A 24,691-nucleotide genomic window follows, 5' to 3' on the forward strand; every position below is an offset into this window, starting at 1 on the left:
TAATTTAGGTAAAAAATATAAAATAAGTAAGAGAAAATAAAATAATAAGAGTATTTAATTAAAAAATAATAAAAAAGGGAGAGAATGATAATTCAAAAAATAAAAACAAAATAAATCTACTTTTTCCACTGAAAATTTGTGCAACGTTAATTGCGGGTAAACGTAGAATGAGAGGAAAATGTGCCGGAGGAGCAAAAGAATAATAAAAAAATTATAAGTAAAAAATAATAATAATAAATATGATTATAAAGAAAAAAAAAAATTTTGTTTCTACGAAGTGGAAATTTGGGCGGCGAATATTTTATTGGTTATTTTCTTCAATATAAATAATTAAAATGGACGTCTATCATTTGAGAAAATTTTCAAATTATTAATTGCTGTTATTGTTAATTATAAATTTGTTATTTTGTAATTTAAAAATATTCAATTATTTATTGGTTTGCGACAATATAACGAACAAAAATAATTATAATAATAATAATAATATTAATATTTAAATAATAAACAAGACAATGAATTTATTTAAAAAACTCCCACCCTTTTTTATTTTTACATAAACATATTTAATTAACTTGTTAAATAATTATTTGTTCAGTCTACATTGTAAAGGTAAGCAAATATTATTCTATACTAGAAAAAAAAATAAATCTTATAAAAATGAAAAATATACTCCAAGTTGTAATTTAATTTTCGTTTCGAGTCATACTGTTTATTTTTAATTAAACCCACGTTTAATTAATTAATTAATATCTATTTAGTTTCGCAATTGCACAAATGAAATTTTGAAAAAAAAGTGGAAAAATTAATTAATTAAGAAAGTATTTAAAAATTAATGATGAGACCGGAAATTTAAATAATTTTAAATCAGGGTCCTGCGAATCTGCAGCTCTGATTGCGGATCCTTTTGAATAAAAAGGATCTCGAGGGTTTTTGTTGTTTGCTCAGTTGGTAAAACAAATTGAGATCTTGTAGATCATAAAATGGGAACCACTAGAGACATCTAGTTGTGGGTGAAAACTATTACGTGGAAACAAGAATTTTCTGCAGATGTCAATGAAAAAACGGAGTCATGAACAGCTGTACAAATTCTACACACACATATATACATATATATATATATATATAATATTTGTAGTGAATCTGTCTGTCGTTCAGAAAACATAATAAACTTTTGTTGTTACAAACTCTAGTCTTTTATTACTCTACGTTATTAATAAACTTAGTTATTAAAATTTTTTCTCATGCTGTTATTACTGTCATTATATTGTAATAATAATAATAAAAGTAATTATTATTAGTTTTCACGTGATTCGCAAACTAAAATAAATGTCATCGTCAGTGCCAGTGTTAAATTTTATCAAACAAAGTGAATAAATAAATAAACATTTTAAAAAATTAATCAATTTATCTGACCTAAAATTAAGTAAATACTTAAATTATGGAGTACGTCATGTTATTAAAAATATATAAAAAAAATACTGTAGATAATAATAATAATAATAATAATAATAATAATAATAATAATAGTAAATAATTGTTTTATCAATGACGTCTTTATTATATTTAATATAACAATTATTTATTAACTGATTTATTAAAATGGAGCAAAACTCTGGACCGAATCAGAGTCAATCTACTAATAACTCCAATAATGATTCTGACAATGTTGGAAGGTACGAATATAAATAAATATTTTAATAAATAATTTATTATTTTTTTGATTCAAAATGTCGTAACTTATTTGTAGTATTTGTAGTAATTTATTAAATCATTGTTTAATTAATTGAAATTTTAATGCTATAAATATTTTATATTTTTTATATTGGAATAGAAATTTCTTGTCATTTCATTAATTATTTAATCATTAGTGTATTGACTTAATAAAAAGTTTAAAGATATTATTTCTGAATGTTATTATCAATAATCAATTGCTAATAAAAAAAAGTTAATTATAAATGTAAATTAAAAAAAATAACTCATTGATAAATTTATGTAGAGTTTATTGAGATGCAATTAATCGATAAAGTAAATTTATTTAACAAAAATTAAGGACCGAAGATAAAATAAATTATTAAAAATATATTTAAAAAGCAATTAAATTAATCTCATTGATAATAATTATCAGTTAATTAATACGTATATACACAAAAATAAAAATCTGCAATAACAATTATTAAATTAATTAAATATTTTTTTTTCTTTATGTAAGCATTTAATATTAATTAAAAATTAATTAATTAATTAATTGCAGTTGCCTGTTACTACGATATGCGAGCCAAAATTCACTCGACGAAAGTTCACAAAAGCATATTCCCAGGGAAAGTGGTAAAGATAAACCACCTTATCGTAATCATCATCATACAAACCGAGCTTTTGACGTGATAAACGCTATGAGAAAGTAAAGAAAATTTTATTTACGTATTACCATTATCTTTATTATAACTGTTATCTTTATTATCAGTAATGCATAATTCATAACAAGTTAATTAAAAAAAAAAAAAAAAAAAAGATTTTATTTGTTGATCGTATCATCGAAAATTACCTATTACTTATTTATTTTAAAATCCAATACGGTGTTGTGTTTTATCTATCTGCGATTAAATACTTGTACAATCAGTTATTGATTAATCAGCATTTAAAATGAAACTGTTATTGTCATTATATTATTCAACAGACAAAACCTTCTGTGCGATGTGATACTGGAAGCTGATGGTGGTAACGACGTACCTGCTCACAAAATGGTACTGGCGGCTTGCAGCCCCTATTTTTACGCCATGTTCACCAGCTTTGAGGAACGCGACCAGCGGCGTATTAAATTGCAAGGAGTTGATCACGCAGCCCTGGAATTACTTGTTGATTATGTTTATTCGGCTGAGGTCCATGTTACTGAAGAAAATGTCCAAGTTTTATTACCGGCAGCTAATCTACTCCAGCTGACTGATGTACGGGATGCATGTTGCGATTTTTTACAAGCGCAATTACATCCATCCAACTGCTTAGGAATTCGCGCATTTGCTGATCTTCATGGCTGCTTAGAACTATTGGTGCACGCTGACAGTTATATTGAACAACATTTCTCGTAAGAATTTATTTTATTTATCTAATGGATTAAAATTTTTTTTTTATTCATTCTTGCGTTCTTTTAGATTCATTTTTTGGTCCAAAAGCCTTTTTTTTATGATCGGTCATTAGAAACCATTCCATTGAAATTTTCTGTATCATAAATTACTATTAGTTTAATTGATACTTATATTTATATTTTTGTTTTTAGGGAAGTTGTTGAAGGTGAAGAATTTTCAACGCTGGCACCTCAACAAGTTGCTAAACTAATTTGCAGCGATCGACTTTCTGTACCGTCAGAAGAAAAAGTATTTGAGTGCGTAATATCTTGGGTTCATTCTGATTTAGAGAAACGTCAAAACTACCTTGCGCAGTTGATGGAACATGTGCGTTTGCCTCTTTTATCTCAAGACTACCTGGTCCAGCGAGTCGAAGAAGAGCCGCTTTTGAAAGCAAATCTTCAGTGTAAAGATTTTTTAATAGAGGCATTAAAGTATCACTTACTTAAGGGCGAGCAAAAGTCGTTATTTAAGACGCCACGGACAAAACCGCGGCAGCCGCGGGGTCTGCCAAAAGTTCTATTAGTAGTGGGTGGACAAGCGCCCAAAGCGATACGGAGTGTAGAGTGTTACGACTTTAAGGAAGAAAAGTGGTATCAGGTAGCGGAGTTACCTACACGACGATGTCGGGCTGGGATGTCAGTTCTAAATGGACGAGTGTATGCCGTAGGAGGGTTTAATGGCTCTCTCAGAGTACGCACAGTGGACGTTTACGACGGGACAGCGGATCAGTGGTCAGCATGTGCCGGAATGGAAGCACGTCGTTCAACTCTGGGCGTTGCAGTCCTCGGTAATTGCATCTATGCCGTAGGTGGTTTTGATGGCACAACTGGATTAAATTCAGCCGAAGTTTACGACCCACGTACCCACGAGTGGCGCATAATATCGTCAATGGGCACCCGACGTAGCAGTGTCGGTGTGGGAGTCGTTAAAAATTTACTATACGCCGTCGGGGGTTACGACGGTGTCTCTCGACAATGTTTGTCGAGTGTAGAATGTTATAATCCGGAAAAAGATAAATGGAAACCAGTTGCTGAGATGTCTGCGCGTCGCAGTGGTGCGGGCGTTGGAGTCTTGGATGGTATTCTGTATGCAGTCGGTGGTCATGATGGTCCACTAGTTCGTAAAAGCGTCGAAGCCTACAACCCGGAGACGAATCAATGGACGGCAATCGCTGACATGGCTCTGTGTCGACGCAACGCGGGCGTTGTTACTCTAAATGGTCTACTGTACGTCGTAGGTGGGGATGACGGGACATCTAATTTAGCTTCAGTTGAAGTCTACTGTCCACGGACGAACACCTGGACTACTCTGCCAAGTTGCATGAATATCGGACGCAGTTATGCGGGAGTTGCTATTATTGATAAGCCACAAATACTGGCGACGACATTGTGAGGTTTACAAACCGCTGGGCATGCGAAAGATCAACAGAACGTTAACAGCAGTGCGTCTTTGGACGCTGAATCGTCAGTTGAAGCCGTGCCCAGCGGTCCTAATGCTCCAGCTCAAGGCCAAGTTGCTGCTGATCAAGTGGCACGTTATCGAGCGGGACACGATTGCGAAGGCTCGAGGTGTGTTTGCCAGCGTTACGAAAACGGAGAACTTGCGGTCGTCGCTATGGGACGAATGAATCGTAATCCAAATAATAATAACAACAATAACAATCAAGAACAACGAGATGATTATCAAAATTTACGTATTTATCAGTATCCAAATAATCGCGTATATCAAAACAGACCAGCTAATTTGAATCCGCATTATCAAAATCCAATCGACTTGGTAAGAATACACGAACGTAATCACGGATCTCAGGAAAATATTTATGAACGATTAGACAATGATGAGGACGATGACAATAATAATGATAATAATGAAGCGGACCCTAATGAAAGAGAGGCAGTTGTTGTGAGAAATGAACCAAATGATCAGAATGAACGTGATCATATGTACGAACGCATCGATAATCGTCCCTGGTATCGCGGGGGTGGTTGCGGGAACAACCATCACCATCGTGCGCCAAATAATTTTCCGGCATCGTCAGTGTTTTGGAATGCGATTGAGAGAAACGCTAATCGTTATGACCCACGTGATATTTATTCTTCTAACAACGCATACTTAAACCGTCTAAGTTTGTCGCGCAACTGTTTCTCGACAGACAACGTAGCGATGGCGGCCAACGGCGGCCGTTATGTTTATCATCTGGGTCACAACTGTATGTGTCAATTTTGCACGAGACTGCCATTTATACGCTATCACATGTGTCAGCAGTGCAGCAGTAGTTTTCACGACAGACTGAGATGTTACGACGAATCGGGAAATCCTGCGGGAGCTTCTGGCACCTCGAGAAACTACATCTATCAAGTATCAAGAAGCTGTCGCTGTGCTTACTGTCGCGGTGGGGATTATTCGTACTCAAGATTTCCCATCAGTGCAGCTAGTCGTCTCGTTGATTCACTGAGACGTGATTGTCATCATTGTGGCAGAAATCCTGCGCAGTGTAATTGCCGAAATAGATTATTAACAACAGCAGCAGCTACTTCGAATTCGGCTATTTATATTGGTAGGATTGATAGAATTGGATTTGTAAAGACAGTTAATAACCCGTTGTATGCCAATCCAATGATTTATGTCGGGAGGATTGATAGATCATTAGCTAACCAAGATACAGGTAATGAAGATCCGTCGACTTCGGCTTCTGCTGCTACTGCTGCTGCTGGGGGTGCAGCGGCAAGTGGAAGTGGAAGTGGAGCTGAAGGTAATGATAGAAATTTAAATCAACCTGGACCATCAAATCAAGCTAATGACAATGGAGATAATGCTGCTAATAGGCAACATACATGTGATGATTCTTGTATTCGTAATAATTCAAACAATGCTTCGGGTATTTGTCAATTTATTAACAGAAATGAAAGATCCAATACCGAGTGCAATAGCAGCAGAGTTTCTTATCATTGGTGGTTTGTCAACAGGTGGTTACCACCTTGGGGATCGCAAAATGATAGAAACTCAGATACTGGTTCTACTTCCAATGGTAATTCTGGTACTAGTACTGCAGGTACTAATGCCGGTCCAAGTACCAGTGCCGGTGGCTCTGGAGGAACAAGTAGTGCTAGTGCTAGTGCTAGTACCAGTAGTGCCAGCGCTTCCCGAGTTGAGGAACCAAGAGATCCTCGGGGTAGTGACAGTGATGAACCTTAAATTGAAATCTATTCAATGCGGTCGGTCGTAAAAAAAGTTTAATATCGAACTGGGGAAGTAAAATGAAATTTCTTAAAGCAGCTACGGATAAATCATTCCAGTTATTTTTTTGTATGATATTTTAAGCGGTTGAGGATTATGGAAAGGAATGAAAAGGGCAAAAGGAACAAGAAGAAACAACTTTTTCTTCAATCGGATAATCATTATTGAAATCTACGAAATCAATTTTCGAAGACAGCTTTTGGAAATAGAAGCTTTGTGTTAAGATAAGAATTAAGAAATAAAAAATATTTTAATAATAACACATTATTCATTATTTTTTTAAAAAACAAAATTTTAAATATTACTATTTAAAATTATAATTATTTCTCGCTTGATTACTTTATCAGTGATGTGAATTATTAATTTAATTTTAAATAAATAATTAAATAACGAATTCAGCCGCAGGTTCGCTAATTTTGTAATTAATTAGTCCATAATTAATTAGCTAGTTAATTAATAGTGTTACACTTTATTGTGATTCGGATAAGTTTTTAAAAATGACACTACTGTAAAAAATATGCGGAGTGAACGCAAATTAAATCCGGATTAGAAATTAAATCCAGACCACTCCGCTGAAAAAACAAACTCCAAGTTTACTCCGTATGTGGAGTGATTTTTTTAAAATACTCTGTGACTCCGAGTAACTGGATTTAAATGAAATATGCAATCACTCCCGATTTTTTACAGTGCATTGTCTATCAAAAGCAATTTATTTTAAATTTAAATTAATTAAAGACTGTCTAAAGTATAATTAGGATATCAACAGATTAATATTCAGTTAAGATAATAAATGATATCAATAATCATTTATAGTTATAACAAAGTAGCATTTGTACATATAGATAATAAATTTACTTATGATGATTAATATCAATTGACAATATTATTGGTAGTTATGATAATAACTATAAACCAATTAAATAATTTTCATTGGATCCATTATGATCAGTATTAGATTTAAATTAATTTACAAAAATTAAATGTCTTAATTAATTAATTAAATAATTATAAGTGGCTGTGTATGAATATGTATACTTTTTTTTCTATAAATGTTGCGTAAAATAAAATTGTGTAGGTGTGGAAAAAATTTATGAATAAAGTAATGAAATTAAAATTTATGGAAGTTATTTAATATACTGGGGCATAATATATATACCGAATTTATCATTACGAAGTTATGTATGCATAAATATGTGATTCAGTAATTAAGTAATTGAATAGTATAGTTGAACTGAGATACTGGAGTAGATCGTTTTAAAGTTTAATTATTCACGTATGTAAGCTTGCTTTTGACGTGCGAAATTAGTTTACTTATCAAGTTCATTAAATCTATCACGGTCTTAAATAATAAAGGCTATTTATGGCATGCTAATTACTAATAATTTAGTTTACTGTTTTTCGATTTAATAATTAATAATTATTATAAACTCATAGCATAATAATTCACAAAGGCGACTAATGAAAAGATATCTATTAAATTATTAATTCAAATTTTATTTATTTATTTTTTAAACTTCCCGCTAAAAAGATTTAAAATTTAAAAACAAAGGAAGTTGTTGGTACCGGTTTGACTATCGAAAATCGAGTTTTTATCAGATCTCGACGTTGAGGTCCTAGGAAACTTTTCTGGCTATTTTTTGAAAGACGTTCGCCCGCGTGTGTGTGTATGTATGTGTGCGTGTGTATGTGTTTATGTAAACTTTTTTTGTCTGATGATATTTTTATCAGAAGACTTGCCTGATACTTGAGGCCTCCAAACATCCCACGGACACCTTAATTTTGATCAGGATTCCCGTCTTTGAAATTCTATTAAACTTCTACAGATAATCTAGACTCAGCTCTCTGAGTTTGAAAACAGCGGGAAGTTTTGGGGTTTTCCCTTAGGGTCAACCGTTTTTCAAATTTTTTTTCTGTTGGCATCATTAAATTCCTTTCTTATTAAATTACCATCGTAAAAAAATTATTCGATGTTAGAAATAAATATCTGAGATGAATATTCAGCGAAATCTAATTATGAGTGATTGAAAAAAAAAATTAATTATTTACTTGCATAAAATAAATTCATAATTATAGAAATTTACCTACGAATCAGAGGTCAAATGATTATTTTTAACATTTTATTAAAAGTGTTGAAAATAAATTTCCGAGAAAAATTTCGAAAAATATAATTTTTCAATAATAATTTCCGGCCACCTCTGTACATAAAAAATCAAATTGATAATTAATTTTATGATTATTACGTATTATTAATTTTTTATTTTACCAACAAAAAAAAATAATAAATCATTACGATATTTTTCTATCGACGAATGTCGTTTCTTATATCAATCGTCCGTATATATTATCGCTTGAATAGTCCACAATAATGAGTATTTGTATATAAAAAATTTAATACCGATTGAAATAAAAAATTAATAACATATAAAATATAAAATTTAAATATCAGCAATAGTTTGAATCTTAAATTTCATTCCACTTCTCTTGTCACATATTACACTTTCACCAGATATAAATCAACGTAATAGTTCGAACGTACATTTACATCTAGCTTTATCTGAACCTTTTGGCTATTCACACTCACAAGTATCGTGTGTGTATATTTTCTCGCATACAAATATGTCTATATATGTATATATCAATTCAAACATCGCAAGAATGTGTCTACACAAATCCGTCATTTACATATTATTCTAATGCCTAAAAACCGTTGACTACTTATGTAATATAGACAAATTATATATATGTATATATATCTATATATATGCCTGAGATTCATCCATATGTATTATGCACAATATAACACCCTCTACCATTAGAGAATTCTCATATGACATTAGGCAACGCTTAATTTCTATTCACCTTCAGTTTTATTACTTTTTTCTCACTTTCAGTTCTATTATCCTCAGAACAAATAAAACAAATTAATTTCTCAATAAATGTAAACTTAAAATAATAAAAATTCAATGGATGGTTAAAATATTTCAAGCGTACGCTGTAAAAAATTTTGAATCCCCGGGTTGTGTCAATGATTTGGTGTTAAAATTTTCAACACTGTCGGTGTGAAAGTTACACGATAGACGGTGTTGAATTTTTTATCTATGTAACACCACCAATGGTGTAAGTTTAAAAGTTATTTAAAGTTTTCAATTCATTTGACTCCACGCTGTCAAAAATTTTGGTGTAAAAATGGCCGCCGAGAACTTTGCACCCCCGAGTAGTGTAAAATAACGGCGTAAAAAAGCCTTGGTGTACATTCGTGTAATTTGAACATGGTGTATTCTAGTTTTTTTACACCATTTCGTGTTACTCATTACAATTTTGATTAATGAGCAACAAATAATCACCGAAAATTTTTAACTACTTAATCAATAACTATATTAATTTTTGCGCATTTACACGGTTGACGGTGTACAAATTTTAAATTTGCACCTCTTTAATTTGACACGATATTTGATGTAATTTTCACACCGTCATTTACATGACACCGATTCCAAAAATTTTTTACTTTCAAAGTTTTTTTTTAAATTTTTACTTCAAAATAATCCACATTGATAATAATATCGATAAGTTACAGCTGTACCCTATATATTATTTGATAATTTTTAACTGCAGATTATATTATTGTAAAATATTGCGGTTAATAACACCGAACGGTGTTAAAGAAAACATTAATTCTGCATTAAAAGTACACCGCTTGAAATTTCACAGCGAGTAGACCGTATTTAGTTATCGGTAACTATTTTCACACCAAAAATTGTTGACAGTGCACTCGACATATAAATTTTATAAAAGTGCAATAAATGGATTATTTTTTTTTTATTTATAATTCCAATATAAATTTTAAGATGTTGAAGAATGCCTTAAATGCTTAACCAGTGAATCACTGGTATATGTAAGAGAATTAGACACGTGTGACGTTAAGAAATTATGAAATCTCTAGAAACTCGTTTGGTCTACAAGTGATATAAAGAGAGCAATTATTTATTTGCAAAAAATGTATCAAGAATGGAACCTTGTCTTATTAAATAAATATCACGAGTTAATAAGACTATTGTGTTATATTGGTGTATTGTATTGTATTGTACTGAACAAGTGGTATATAACAAGTTACGGTTGAATTATTATCAGCCGGGGTTGCTATATTAATTGACATAAAGACAGTACATAAAACCAGTAATAAGAATTAATTAATTTCCAATCCTCAGGTATATGCCAAGTCTCCGATCTTGTTTATCTCGAGCATATAATAGTTTTATTTTTATCTTGCTTTAAATAATAAACTCCACCCGCTGATCGACAATCGATTGTGAGCCCCCGACAGTCTTATCTCGAGCCACTCTCCACTCTCCACACCCTACACTCAGCACTCAACACTCCGAACTCCATACTCTTTATAAACATAATATAACATTCAACCGGATCTACTTTCATTTCTTTTATTTTCTTTTAGAAATAAAAAGCTTTCATGTCGAGGACACGCACGCACGTTTTGCGACTATGTTCGGCACGTTTATTTTTTTTTTTTTTTATAATTTTTTCATTTACTTCTGACAAACCCAAAGGAATTAGGTAAGTGATTAAAGGTGAGTGAAGTGAATTAGTCTTGCTATTATTATTTCAAAAGTACATTTGTTATACTTGTCACTATTATTAATTTATATTATAGCCTTTATTTTTATTCACCATGTCAATGATTGATTTTTATATTTATTTATCATGATCGATATACATCTATAATGATCAGTTTATAAAACCATTAATTTATTTAAATTATTATTATTAAATAAAAATAATAATTTATCATTTTATTAATAAAAAAAAAAAAAATTGGCATCCGATATTTGAAACCACGTATGAATCTTGTCGTTCTCATACATTTCCTTTTGTTAAATTTATATCATATTTATCATGACTAACCACATACATAAAAAAATTTATAACGGAAATCCTTTTACATAAATCATTCGATTTATTTTTCTAATAAATGACAAATATTTATTTATGTACTTTTTTTTATATATTTAATGAAATTTCATAATCGAAACGAGATTCTCAGATACTAATGAAGCTGCATACCTTCGGTATGGCAAAAAAATTTTAATTAATATCGAGTAAATACAGTAGCGCAATGTAATTAAATTTGAACAAACGAAAGAGGAGATTCTGTAGGCACTGGGCTGTTAAGTAGGGATTGGTAAGCTGGAGGGGCCGAGAGTGAGAAGTTTTAACTAAAGGTGAGATAAATATATGTATTTGTATATAAATATATCAGTATATGTGAGCATTATGTCGAGAGACAGGAAGAGGATAGATATATAAATATATATGTGGTGATGTGTTCTGTAAAGCCAGGAGCCTGGAAAGTATCTACACTAAAGTTAACTCGTCTTTACGATCAAACGACTCTCTGGAGACACGTCTCTGGGTCTCTTATCCCCGTTCGCCGTGGCTGAACTTCCTTCAGTTGTCGTTCGCCATTCGAGCGTTACGGGTTATCAGTTTTGCGGCTCACTTGGCTTATACACGCGATCCAATCACCGTGTCAATCAAATCCCAAGTACCCATTACATCACTGAACAACTTGGCATCTAACAAACATCAGCTGCCACCTAAAACCATCAGCCGGCTTGCAGGCATCAAGCGATTAAAGATCTGTTAGGATCAATCAAGGATTTGATTCAATATCTTTTTGATAGAATTGTGTGAAATTGCTGCTATTTATACACGATTAAGTTTTTTTTTACTATCATTAATTTTACGGTTTAATTACAAGACCGAAAATATCTAACGTCATAAAAAAAATAATTTAAAGGTAAAAATTTATTTTTATTTATAATTAATATTTACGTTTCCATGAAATATTTATATGTCTGGGAAAATATTTAAATGTCTTAATAATTGTCGAGCTATCAGTCAATGCTAAATGTATAAATTTGTTGGGTGGAATAATTTAAATGGGTTTATAAATATTTATGGATGTGTGGACGTAGTAGTAATACATCAGGAATTACATAGGCTGTCAATTGACTGGTAGCTCCCGGTAATCATTTAGGACTCGATAAATTCACATACAAACGTGCAAAGCGGATGGCGTGTCCGGAGTCAATTAAAAGTATGTTCGAGTATGTCAAAAAATTTTTAAGGGAAAAATAAGATAACAGTAGACGAGCCGGTGCATATATGAGTTGGTCTTTTATACATAATATTTCAAACGGCAAACAAAGTTGAGGAAATTTTCGTCGACGGTTAAATTTGTTTTTATTGAATCATAATAATTTTTTTTTAACTTTGAATAAAACGTGACTTTGAAATGCAAAGTTTAGAGTCCAGTTTGGGTAGGCAAGTCACGTGAAAGGCCTGCAAGAAGAAAGTAACTTACTTCTTATTGGTGATGTGACGTCTACTTATTTTGTCGATGTATTTTATTATACAAGTGGCTGCTCGTGCGTTAAGTACATTTTCAAGGTGTATGTAAATAGATCACTGAGGGTTTTACCCAAGTCAAAAATTAATATCATTATTATTTTCAAAATAATCATAACAATAAAAGCGTTCAAATTTACGATAACGTTAATGACCTCTTGTAATTTGTAAATAACTAAATTTTATCATATATATATATATATATTCATATAAAATTTTTTTTCAATTTTTTTATCAAAGCTATAATTATTTTGGCTGATGATTTTTTTTTTAAATGTTTAGTTGAGTGGATCAAAGTTTAATGAGAGTTTAAAAATTTTTGAATGGTTCGAGCCAATTTAAGATAAAAAAAAAATTTTTTTTACCATCTCTTTAATCATCGGATAAAATGAATCGTGAAGAACAGACAAATATATGAAGCCTGCAAAATTTTTTCGAGTCGAAATTAGATGCAGCGAAATTTTCATTCGGCTATTATAGACAAAAGAAACTAATTTGCTGGTGATAATTAAAAATACTGAATACTATTTTAGCAGATTAAAATATTAGACCCTTCCACACATAATATTTTTGGACATTAATTTAACTTGTAGTCAAGCTTAACCCAAGAATATTCAGCGATTAATTACCATTACAATAATTAATAAATCACCAGAATATTTTTGTTGCCGTAAATATTTTTTATCAACCATTGATATATTATTTCTGTATTTACATTCAGCTGTATTTAAAAAATGAATAAATTAAATTTAAAAAAAAAAAATTAATTTTTTTCATTCACTGGTTTTACAGATCTCAGACGTGGATAAATTTCTGGCGCCTGTAACCGGGGATTAATCTTAATATTCAACAGTCACGATATTTTATAAAATTCAAAATAAATGTATTATGAATACTGGAATAAGTTTGAGCAAAAAAATTGCCAATGAACTTGCAATTATAAAATAATAATGGAATTTGACAATTACCCTAAAATTTATAAATTTAAATAATCAGACAATTAAGCATTGAAATAAATTTAAATGGCAATGTCACTAGTCTGCTATTAAAGTAATTTAAGTGCAAAAAAAACAAATAGTTTTTTATCTCCATAAAAAAAAAAAAAAACTTTTAAAACAAAATTATCTAGTCTTCAAAATGTCATTAGCAAACTTTAGCCTGCCATTTCCAGTGGCCACACCGTCGCCTTACTTATACACACCAAGTATTTCTGAGTCTGTGAATAATTTACCATTGAATGGAGTGTTACCGTCACCTAATTTTAATGAACAGAGTAACTACCATAATCAACCATATCTACCACCTGCTTATCAACGTTCACAATATCCAGTGCAATCACAAAACCCAAGACGTACTCAATATTATAACAATATAAATAATAATAATAATAATAATAACAATAATAACAATAAAAATAATAATAATAATAATAATAATAATAATAATAATAATAATAAACAGCATCAATACGAAATACAAACAACTCAAGATTATTTATCCCAAGACATTAATTTTGATGATTACGACCAAGATTATTCAATAACTCAAGCAAGTAGAAAAAATGACAATAAAAATAATCCGCAGCGAGAGATAAGGCCACCCCTAGAAATAAATCAAGACGATAGAATTGCTAATCGTAATGCTCCGCGAACTCAACCACAAGATCTACATAATCCTCAGCCTGATGGGTGAGTTTTTAATCAAGCTAATTGTTAATTAAAATAAAAAAATTTTTATTATAATAAGTAAGCGCATCTTATTTAGTAAAAATTGATAATTAATATAAAAAAATACGAAATTTGTTTTCCATTATTTTGAGTAATTTAACATTTAATGTTTAATTAAATGGTGGATTAGTAATGAATTGATTTATTATCTGTGAAGTATGTGTATGAGGATTACACGTGAATTTTATTACACGTGCCGCAAAATCATGATTGACATTAATTATTATCATAAATGTGTTGTGCGCTAATGATGATAGACATTTATTATTTTTTTTTATCACCAACTAATGGCCTTAAGTGATTGAGGTTTTCTATCTTTTTCGAACAAATGCTTTGAGCTGCTTTTATACTTTTCTATGTCATAATTATTTTTTTTTTTTTTTTTTTTTTTTTTTGTTATGAACGATTGTTATCAACCTGTAACATTAAATATCAAGTTAATTAACTAAAAGTTTATTAAATATTTAAAAAAACAAAAAAATTTATTTGGTAAAAAATTTTATTTCCCGTACTTGGAGGTAATATTTTTTAACAAAAAAAAATTATTTTTATTTTTCAAAATGGCGTCTTATCTTTCTCTATTTCTACAAAAAATTGTCATAGTAACCGCATTTATTTCATTCGAAATTTTTAAAAATATTGATTATTGATTATTAAATTAATGCCAATTTTTTAAATTAAATTTGAATTTGCAGATTTATTTCTGAGCTCAAAAACATATTCAGAAAATAATCAGCAAATCATGTTTATAAGTTAGTTTTATTTAAACAAACAGGAATACATTTACGGAAAATATTTGAAAAGGTATGAAGTAAATTCAAAATATAAATAAATTTAAATAAATATTTTTCAAGGAAAAAAAACTATATATATTATTTAATTATTTATATGAAATTACCACTGACCTTAAATAATTTTTTTGTTTCGTATTGCGGAATTTATAATAATACTTGTTAAGAACATACTGAAAAAATTTCTGAATAACTGCATGAATTTTCACAACAATAATTTAGAACTTCCATATTTCTTTGAGAACTTTCACAAAAATATTCTAACATTTCAAGTATTTTGTTTTTACAAAAGAGTTTTGAATTATTGGTTGGAGCCATTTTCACAATTTGTAGCATCAAAAAAATTGTAATGAAAAATATGATGTAGCTCAACTGTGATACTTTTTGTTTCCACATTTTTTACAGTAAAAGAAAAATTTCAGTTATTAAAATAACGAAAATTTTTTTTTAATGAATTTTGTAACAATCGATGATTTTTTTTTAATTGAACGGAAGCCGAATAAGCCGATTGTTAGAATGTCTTACGATTCACTAAAAACAGTCGTTAAGTACTGTAGTACAGATAAGAAAAAACTAATAGTATAACATTATAGAGTGGGGGTTATTTATCGTTTTTCATAAATATTTTATCAAAATTTTCTTTACATAATTTATTATTTTTTTAACAAAATGAAATAATGTGGGAATAAAAATGTGAAAAGAAAGTACTTCAATACAATCATCATTTATTTTTAATAATATAGTACATTATAGATTTGGAGCCATACATTAATTTCAATAAATAATTGTTTTTAACAGTTTTGGTAAAGAGTAATATAAGCAAGTGTAATTTTTAGTAAATAAAAATGAAAATGATGTATATTTATCTATCTAAAAATTTTCCACTCAATGTTTTGCGACGTTTAGTACACGTTAAAAATAGACGTATTTACTGTCAGCGATACGAATCTGTTATTTCAACATTAATCCACAATTGAAATTTTTATTTTTTTATTGAGACAATTTTTTTTTCTTGTTATGACTTTGTTGTGACAAGTTTAAGAACTGACCTAAAAATATAAGTCATAAATTCGTTAATAATTTTCATCTAAATAAATGTTCGAATAATTAGATTTGAAAGTACATCTAACAAATAATTTATTGAAAGCTTGAAATAATAATTAAAATTTCCTTAATTGCCTTCATTTCTTTGAGCGCAATCTTTTATAAATGGAATTGTGTTGGGAAAAAGTAGTGAGTGAAAGAAACGGGAGTGCCTAATTGAATGTATTCATGTAATACACAGAAAATTAATTTACAGAAATTTTTCTTCTTTATATTTATTTTTACTCACTGTATTCCCGTAAACTTAAACGCGAACTTGTGAAGCACTTGAAGATGTTAAAATAATTGACCGGTTAATTGACGTTTTTTATATCAGGAATGTCCGGGTATTTTTTTATCGGTTAGTATAAAATTTTATTTTTTAAATATATTTCTCTGAATTACATTTATGCAGGTATACGAAAGTTAATTCATACGGAAGTTCCGGCGCTAAAACTTCAGTCCATGCAGTACTTGATTATGATGACGACGATGACGATAATAATTCCAGCGATGAATATTACGACGAAAATGTTCCACGTGACCCGCGCGTTACACCTATTCAAGGACCTATTTACATAAAAAACGGGTCCGTTCCCGTTGTTCCACTTTACTCATATCAACAATATAATAATGGAAGTTTTTTACAAATACCTGTAAGTACAATTTAATAATTCAGTCATTTTACTTACCTTAATATTATTATTTTTATCATTTTCAAATTAATGCCCCTGTTATTTCTTCACGTATCACTTATTTGTTTCCATGCCCGCAGGAGTTAATCACATAAAAATAAGTGTTGACGTGTTACGTACTTAGATTATAAAGATAATTGATAAAGCAGTAAAATTTTGTCAACTAGTAAAATATTGTCATTGATGTCGTGATTTTATTTTTCAATTTCAAGTCTTTATATTACGTTTAGATTATTTTAGCACATAAGTAAATATAAATGTAAAAATTTACGAAAAATATTTTTAGTAAAAATTTATTTTGATTGTTAGTTTTTGTGTAATTAGTTTTTGTGTAATTAGTTTTTGTGTAAAATAATTCAAAATTTAATAGAAAATTATTTAGTATTTTTTTCAAAATTTACGGCTGATATCTTTCATTAGAAAAAAAGTTTTTACGAAAAATAGACAGCTTATGAAAAATAGTAAATTTGAGAAAAAAAAATCTAATATGCGTTACAAAAAAAATTTTTTTTTTAATGGGGGTGGTCGAGTTGCCTCAAAGTAAGTGAGTATTGTTTGATGAAAAAAAAAAAATTTCGTCAAAATGGTATTTTATTTCACCACGATTTCCCTTATATATATGTATATATATAAGGTCAGTAAAAAATAGTGACCATTAAATGTAACTCGAGTCTTCCGTTGCCTGAAGGTCGTAACACCCGATGACATTGGTAAACAAGATCGGTTCTTTGGCCCTTTCGCTCTTTAAACGCGTTGTCGAGATTCCAAATCTCTCGATACTTTTTATTTCTTCGTACAAATAAAAATAATAATGACATTAATAAAACTAAAAAAAATTATATGTTCCATTAATGTCAAGTCGTGGATATAACAAGATATTTTTTATCTTATTTTTATTTTTCATGACAGGAAGGACGTTATTTTGTATGGATAATTAAGTACGAAGTGTTACGGATCAGACATAATTATCTCTTATTTTAAATTTAAATATTTTTTGCCAAAGTAAACAAATTTTTAAAAATCAATATTAAACAATAGAATTTAATTGAAAAAAAATTATTTTTTTTTCTTTTACAATTGATCTTTTTTTTTACATATTTCTTTTCAAAGATAATAAAGTGTATTCATAAGAAAAGAAAGCGAGTGTGACCTTACTTTTTTTGTTCTCATTTTTCAGTAATTTCTCTGCCGTCTCTTCTTCCTGCGCAATATAAAAAAGTTAAATAAAAAACCTTCCATTAGTCTTGGCACGGAATCAGTTTGTATAGAATTAATGAAACAAAAAATATAAATCAAATTTATATACTTTTAGTTCAGATTAATTTGAGCTTACCGTTATAATTTTTAAGCAATCATCAATTAAAAAATTTAACAAGTTCCCATTATTTTACGGGTGTAAAAAAAATAATTGTGAAAAATTTTATTTTATTTTTATTGTCAAAAAATTTTTAATGCGTTGAAAGTATTAAAGATTTGGCGCCGCCGATCCCAGATGTCTGAGCGTATAATAAACTATAAGCAAGTACAACATAAAAATTTATTTATAAATTTATATCTATATCTGTATGGTGATAAAACACGTCGTATAATATATACATATGTATAGATCACAAACAAGAACATGAGAACTACCAAACAGATCGTCTAATCGGTTCAATGTCGATTTCGATCCATTCCCGCGCTTTTATCCTTTCACCATTCGGACCGACTCGTAAGCCGATTTAATAGTAAGCCTTGCTACCAGATATTACATGTATCATATCCACTGATTATATCATTTTCACCAGTGGGTGTTACATTATGTCTCTACATTTCACTATAATCTAGGGACGCACACAAACAATAACAGCCCTAACCCACTCGAAATAAATTTTTAATCACTATTATTAATTAATTACATTTTGCATGATTACATAGGCGGGAAAATATGAGTCATTGTTTTTAATTTTTTTATATTAATATAAACTCAGGAATAAAAGAAATCATAAATTTTAATTAATAGACTAATGAACAGATTTATTCATTTTTAAATTCAATTATTCAAATTTAACGTTCAAAATATTGGGATTTTAATTTATTATTCATGTAACAATTTTGATTATAATTAAAAATCAGATAAATCTAAATTGACAAAAAATTTGGTTTTTTTTTTTGTTTCGATTCATTTTTTGAGGGAATATCAAAAATTCTTGAGAAACGGGTTTTTGTGTCAGAATTTTTATTCTTGTTACTTATTAATTTTTATTCTATGTCTAAATTAATTGATAAGCGCCAGTAGCATACCAGCATATACATATTACTATATATTGTAGTATATAATAGTCTTATTAATTTATTTTTTTTTTTTTTAATTTGTAAATTATGAGTTGGAATTTTTTTGACTAATATCGTGTCTAAAATAAAATTAAAAAAAAAATACAATAGATGAAGTAGTAAACAGAAATAAATTATTCATTTTTAAAATATGAAATGAGTAATATATATGATTTTTTGTTGTAACCAAATATTTAGTCGTTTAAATTTTACTTTTTGAAAATAGACGTGAGATGTTTTTTGATCTATTATAAAAATGGAATTACCCATGGTAGGAATTATTGTATACAGCATAGATGTTTTTTTTATACTCAATGCTTTTATACTTGTACGGGTACTATCGATATACGTCAATGTCTCATTATATATGATGATGAGACTGGATAGATCTTTCGGAGTAACATTGATGTATCCCATGTTAAGTAGATTTGTGATTGTGTAAAAGTTTGTTAGTATAATGCTTGCATTTGCGTGTAACGTAAGAGTAATGGCTCGCCCATTTATCAGTTTGTACTCCAACTATTAACTTAATTCAAACTATAAATGGCGAGTTTAATTTCTATTACCTTCACTTTAAAACATTCATTATTTTAAAAACTTTTAAATGTCATTTAAATTTATGCGCCATTTTTTCGCAGCGGTCTATACATTTTTAAATTCACTCACAATAATTTTTATTGTTTTGGTATCATAAAAACTACATTTTAATTTTTTCTGAGCTCGTTTGAACCAAAGTTTTAATTAAAAACTATTTTCAATTGTAATTCGAATTTTTTTGATATATATTTTCAAAAATAAATATGTTTATGTTGTATTTAATCAATAGAAAAATGTAAAATAAATAGTATTTTCAAATTTTGGAAAAAACTTGATTCTTTTTTAAGCAAAAAAAAAAAAAATTGAATCATAATATGCCCAAATAATTCATCTTAAATTGAAGTAAAAACAGTATTTGAGCCTATTCTATAATTTTTTAATTTAAAAAATTACAAAACATATTGAGAGTAAAAAAAATTTATTAAAACAATACTTAATAACAAATATATTAATTTGTTGTAGATATTGTTTAAGTAATCCCACAATGTATGTAGTAACAATTTTTTAAAGGATGTATGCACAATATGCCGCAATATTCTCTCTCAATTTATGAATTCTCCATACGGCAAATGAATCTCGCAATAGGGTCATTAACGCTCGCCGACAAAATTAACCCACCAGTATTGCTTGCCCATCCGTATGTATATAAATATATAAATATAAGTTAACATACAGCGCATATTAATATGTGTATTCAGTTGATGGTAAAAGTACCGACATTTCTATTACTCAAAGTCGAGGGCACATGACATAAGTCTTTCACAAAAAAATTTTTAATCGTCATTTACTTATTTTAGCCATAACTTATATTTTGAAATTTATTTTAAATTCCGATTTTGAAAGATTTTATCATTCATTTTTATTATCAGATCAGTGAACCCGGAATAAATCAACATTTTGTTAAGCTTGATTGACGCTAGCCTTGAAACAACTTGTAAACTTATGGTATATTTACGCTCGTTTCTTAACTCGAGGGTCGCATAGGACAAGTAAATATGGATTGTATACGTCCATTCATAAATGTCACCTTTATTTACTATAAATTACATTATTTACTCGCATATACTTTATGCAATTACTCTTTTTTTACATTTATAATTTATTGTTTCTGTAAATTTTTTTTTAGATCCTGTGGACTGCATTGTCAGTGGCCTTAGGAGTAGAATTGCATGGTGACGTTGTCAAAGGCACACCTTGTATTAAAAAATACCATCAATTATTTTGCCCAACTGCTGGTAAAACATATCCAAAGTACGATATTGCAGATAAAACCGCAAATAAAATTAAAAAAAAAAAATAATAATAATATTATCTTTGTAAAAAATTTTACAGAGCAAGAATTGAACATTTTATTGATGAAAATAAAGCTTTGATGAAACGTATGTATGGAGACTTTGAAACTGACAGAGATCATGGTCCAGTGTCAAGTTCAGATTCCAAAAGAAGGAAAAGATCTTTTGACCCTGGTCTTCCTGACGGTGGACCGATTCTTGGAAATAAAAATATGAGAAATTCACAGTTTATTCACGAAGGTGATTCTTATTTTGAGCACATTCGTAATACTCGTCAGTTGCCAAAAAATAATCATAATGACAGTGGAAGGTAATTTTATTATCTCGTGTAAAAAAAAAATTATTATAAAAATCTTTCGCAGTGAACTTTAAAATTTATAAAAATTCAAAAAAATAAAAATAACTGATTGAGTAAACGTTTTAGAAAATTTTTGTACAAACTACTTTTGAGATCGTTCACCCAAACGTGTTTTTTTTTTTTTTTTTCAAGTTCATTGTGATAAACATTCTTGTAACTAATTTTTTTACACGTGGAATTTTTTGTAATATTTAATTTTGAATCGGCAAATAATATATTTTTTATTTTACTGCATTAGACTTGATGTCTGTGAATCAAAAACTGAAGTTGTAACACCTTATTGGGCAAGTAATAGTGCTGGAAAAGTACGAGCTGTTGTTAATACCCAACATTTCGAACAGGCTATTCATCAAGAAGTTTGTTCGTATGTATTTGTTGGTAAAAAAAATTTATTATAATTAAATATAAAATAAATAATCGAGATATTTTTGACATTACAAGGAAAACTCAAACAAATCGTTGCACAGGAGGTTGTGGATGTGAACAAAAGTACAAATGGCACAGACTACTCGCTTATGACCCGGATGATGACTGCAAAGGTATTTTTATGGACTGGTTTCTCTTTCCGTCCTGTTGCGTTTGTCGTTGTGATCCACATGCCAAGTTTCCCGGTACTGGCACTGGCACTACCACTAATGCTGGTACAAGCGCGAGCACCAAACTTAATTCCAACACCAAACCCATCACTAATCGAAGCGGTTAATTCGACTGTATTATTCACTTTTATCAACTTTAATTTAAACTTTTGAAAACTTTCAGAAAACGTTTCTCAACTCAAAAGTTTTTCAACTTATATTATTTCTATAATTTTCAATTTCTCTATTACAATTAATTATATTTTTTTTTTTTTTATTTATTTAAGGAAGTAATTAAATACTGTAATTTTTTTTTTTTTTAGTCTAAATATTTTTTATGCGACTGTTGTCGTTGGAAATTATTTTTCCACTGATAACGTCGTGATTGCGAGTCGGGAATGATGCAATTAATCATATGCTAGATAATTTGTATTATAATTGTAAGAAATATAAAAATCATCCATATTTTTTTATAAATAATTTTTAAGGAGAAATAAAAAAAATTCGAATTTTTAAATAAATAATTATGTTTTTGTAATCAATAATTCATATGTATATAATTATGATTATTATTTACGTTATTATAAAACTCGAAAAATTTTTACTGAATAATAAAAAGTAAATATTAATAAAAAATCTTTACTTCAATATTTTTTTTTTTTTTTTACTACCAGTCTCATTTGCGTAATTGAATTATTTAATTAAAAATTTGTTACATTTTTATCATAAAAAAACCTGAAAAACGGTTGAGTCAATAGGGCCAATCCGAAAATTTTTTATTGTTTACGAGATCTAATTTTCTTTGTGGTAATTGATAGGGTTTCAAAAGGCTTAAATTCGATTAAATTTTTGAACAAGTCGGTCACACGAATTTTGAAGTATGCAATAAAAACCACAAAATACATTTTTATAAACTGTCTAACACAGAAAAAAAAATCCGGGCGTCGGTTGATCCTGCGAGCCAGCCCCGCAACTTCCCGCTGTTTTCGAGCTCAAGAAGCTCGACAATATTAATGTAACTAGACTTTCGAGCTCTTCGAGCCTTATTTATCTTTATTTAACCTCATTTATCCGAACATAGGTCTCACCTCAAAAAATAACTTATTCCCGGGACTTTTTATGGCTTTTCCTACTGGAGGACATCATAAAGAACAAAAAACGTTAATGTTGTGATGGGTTATTCCCAACAGGATCAAAGTTACGGGCTACTCTTCATGGAAAATCGTCTAAAAAAACCGATTTTTACCATTTTTTTCTTCAACGATATCTCTCGAAAAAATTAACCGATTGAGGTGGTTAAGACGGCATTCGACGCTTTTTATTGAGTCCTAGAGCTGATTAGATTTCGGCGTTGATCGTTCAATTTGTTTCTGAGAAATCAAAAAAAAAATAAAATAAGGAAAATTTTTTTTTTTTTCGTAATTCGCCAATATTTTCAAGTCTACTTGAGCAAACGATTTGAAATTTTTAAGAAAGTTGATGGCCAACAAGCTATTCCGAGTGCCACCTCAAACATCTAAATCGATTTATTAGTTAAAAAGTTATAGACCATTCACACACATACATGCACACACACACACACACACACAAACTCGGACATCATTTTTAAGGTTGTCAGAATAGCTTCCTAGGACCTCGAAAATTCGACATCTGATGAAAATTCGATTTTCGAAAATCGAACTGAAACTTTTTTTTAAAAATTTTTAATTTTTATAACGGGAAGTTAAAAAATGTGCATAAATTTTTAAATGTCACTCATTAGGACATAAAAAAATGTTGATGTCAATAAAAGTTTGCGGGAATATAAATAACGAAATTTAAAAAATAATCAATAACGTAAGACAAATTATTTTAAAGTAATTTCGTCGACATCGTAAACTTGGTCATGTACTCAGTCAATACACTCACGTCTTCGTAACTCAATGAAATTTTAAAGCTCCGTAGAGTCTGAGAAATCATTTTAAAACAAACTAATACTTTAAATCAAAGTGTCCAAGAATAAAACAAATAAAATAACTTAATGATGTAAAAAAAAACCTGATGACGTAACAAATAAATATAATAACTCCTTAAATTAAAAAAATTAACTTGACAATTTTTTCAATGTCATCATAATTTATCAAGTTATTAAAGTCTAGTGTCGTGTATTGTTTTAAGACACGACATTGTATATATTTAATATGTCAGGACGTATTTCTGCGTTAGAGGAGAGAGTGATGTGTAAATACCTGGCTGTCAACTCAACAGATGAACAACTGTCAGTAGCCAGTATAATTTTACGTAGATGCCGACTCCTACGTTAGCATTTGGCTAGCAAAGAGTAGAGCACACGCATATTATATATATATATATATATATATATATATAGAGATCGTATCAATGTAATCGACGCTATTACTTTTGCCAGTGGCCTTGGCACAAAAATTATCATATATATATAGATACTGGCTAGACGCGCAATTTCATTTATATTAACGA

The 24,691-nt window shown here is 29.2% G+C and overlaps 3 protein-coding genes and 1 long non-coding RNA gene across 5 annotated transcripts; 3 read left to right on the forward strand and 1 right to left on the reverse strand.

Annotated features, from left to right (window-relative positions):
• Positions 1-1,142: 1,142 nt before the first annotated feature.
• On the forward strand, positions 1,143-4,618 carry LOC103574535 (ring canal kelch homolog). Its single transcript, XM_008554003.3, has 4 exons — positions 1,143-1,673; positions 2,252-2,398; positions 2,675-3,079; positions 3,272-4,618. Exons 1-4 carry the CDS (start codon positions 1,600-1,602, stop codon positions 4,512-4,514), a joined length of 1,869 nt encoding a protein of 622 aa, XP_008552225.1. The 5' UTR covers positions 1,143-1,599; the 3' UTR covers positions 4,515-4,618.
• On the forward strand, positions 4,518-7,369 carry LOC103574583 (probable cyclin-dependent serine/threonine-protein kinase DDB_G0292550; the record flags this gene model as incomplete). Its single annotated transcript, XM_008554058.2, has 1 exon — positions 4,518-7,369. A coding segment is annotated over one exon (1,800 nt), but the record flags the coding sequence as incomplete, so codon positions are not given.
• Positions 7,370-11,435: 4,066 nt separating this feature from the next.
• LOC103574534 (protein spaetzle 3) lies at positions 11,436-22,698 on the forward strand. Of its 2 annotated transcripts, none has more exons than XM_008554002.2 (7): positions 11,436-12,171; positions 13,575-14,470; positions 16,799-17,039; positions 21,115-21,239; positions 21,321-21,590; positions 21,877-22,016; positions 22,106-22,698. In XM_008554002.2, the coding sequence occupies exons 2-7, from the start codon at positions 13,920-13,922 to the stop codon at positions 22,339-22,341; spliced, it is 1,563 nt and encodes a 520-aa protein (XP_008552224.1). In that variant the 5' UTR covers positions 11,436-12,171; positions 13,575-13,919; the 3' UTR covers positions 22,342-22,698. The 2 variants fall into 2 exon arrangements, with proteins under 2 accessions (XP_008552224.1, XP_008552223.1); XM_008554001.2 differs by having other exon boundaries at positions 11,443-12,171; positions 21,877-22,002; positions 22,080-22,698.
• LOC128667425 (uncharacterized) lies at positions 14,875-15,955 on the reverse strand. Its single transcript, XR_008403387.1, has 2 exons — positions 15,415-15,955; positions 14,875-14,926 (listed from the first exon to the last, which is right to left on the reverse strand). It is a non-coding gene; the product is annotated as an uncharacterized LOC128667425 (long non-coding RNA).
• Positions 22,699-24,691: the final 1,993 nt, after the last annotated feature.

Source organism: Microplitis demolitor, chromosome 3 (genome assembly GCF_026212275.2).
Source record: "Microplitis demolitor isolate Queensland-Clemson2020A chromosome 3, iyMicDemo2.1a, whole genome shotgun sequence".
Lineage (NCBI taxonomy): Eukaryota > Metazoa > Arthropoda > Insecta > Hymenoptera > Braconidae > Microplitis > Microplitis demolitor.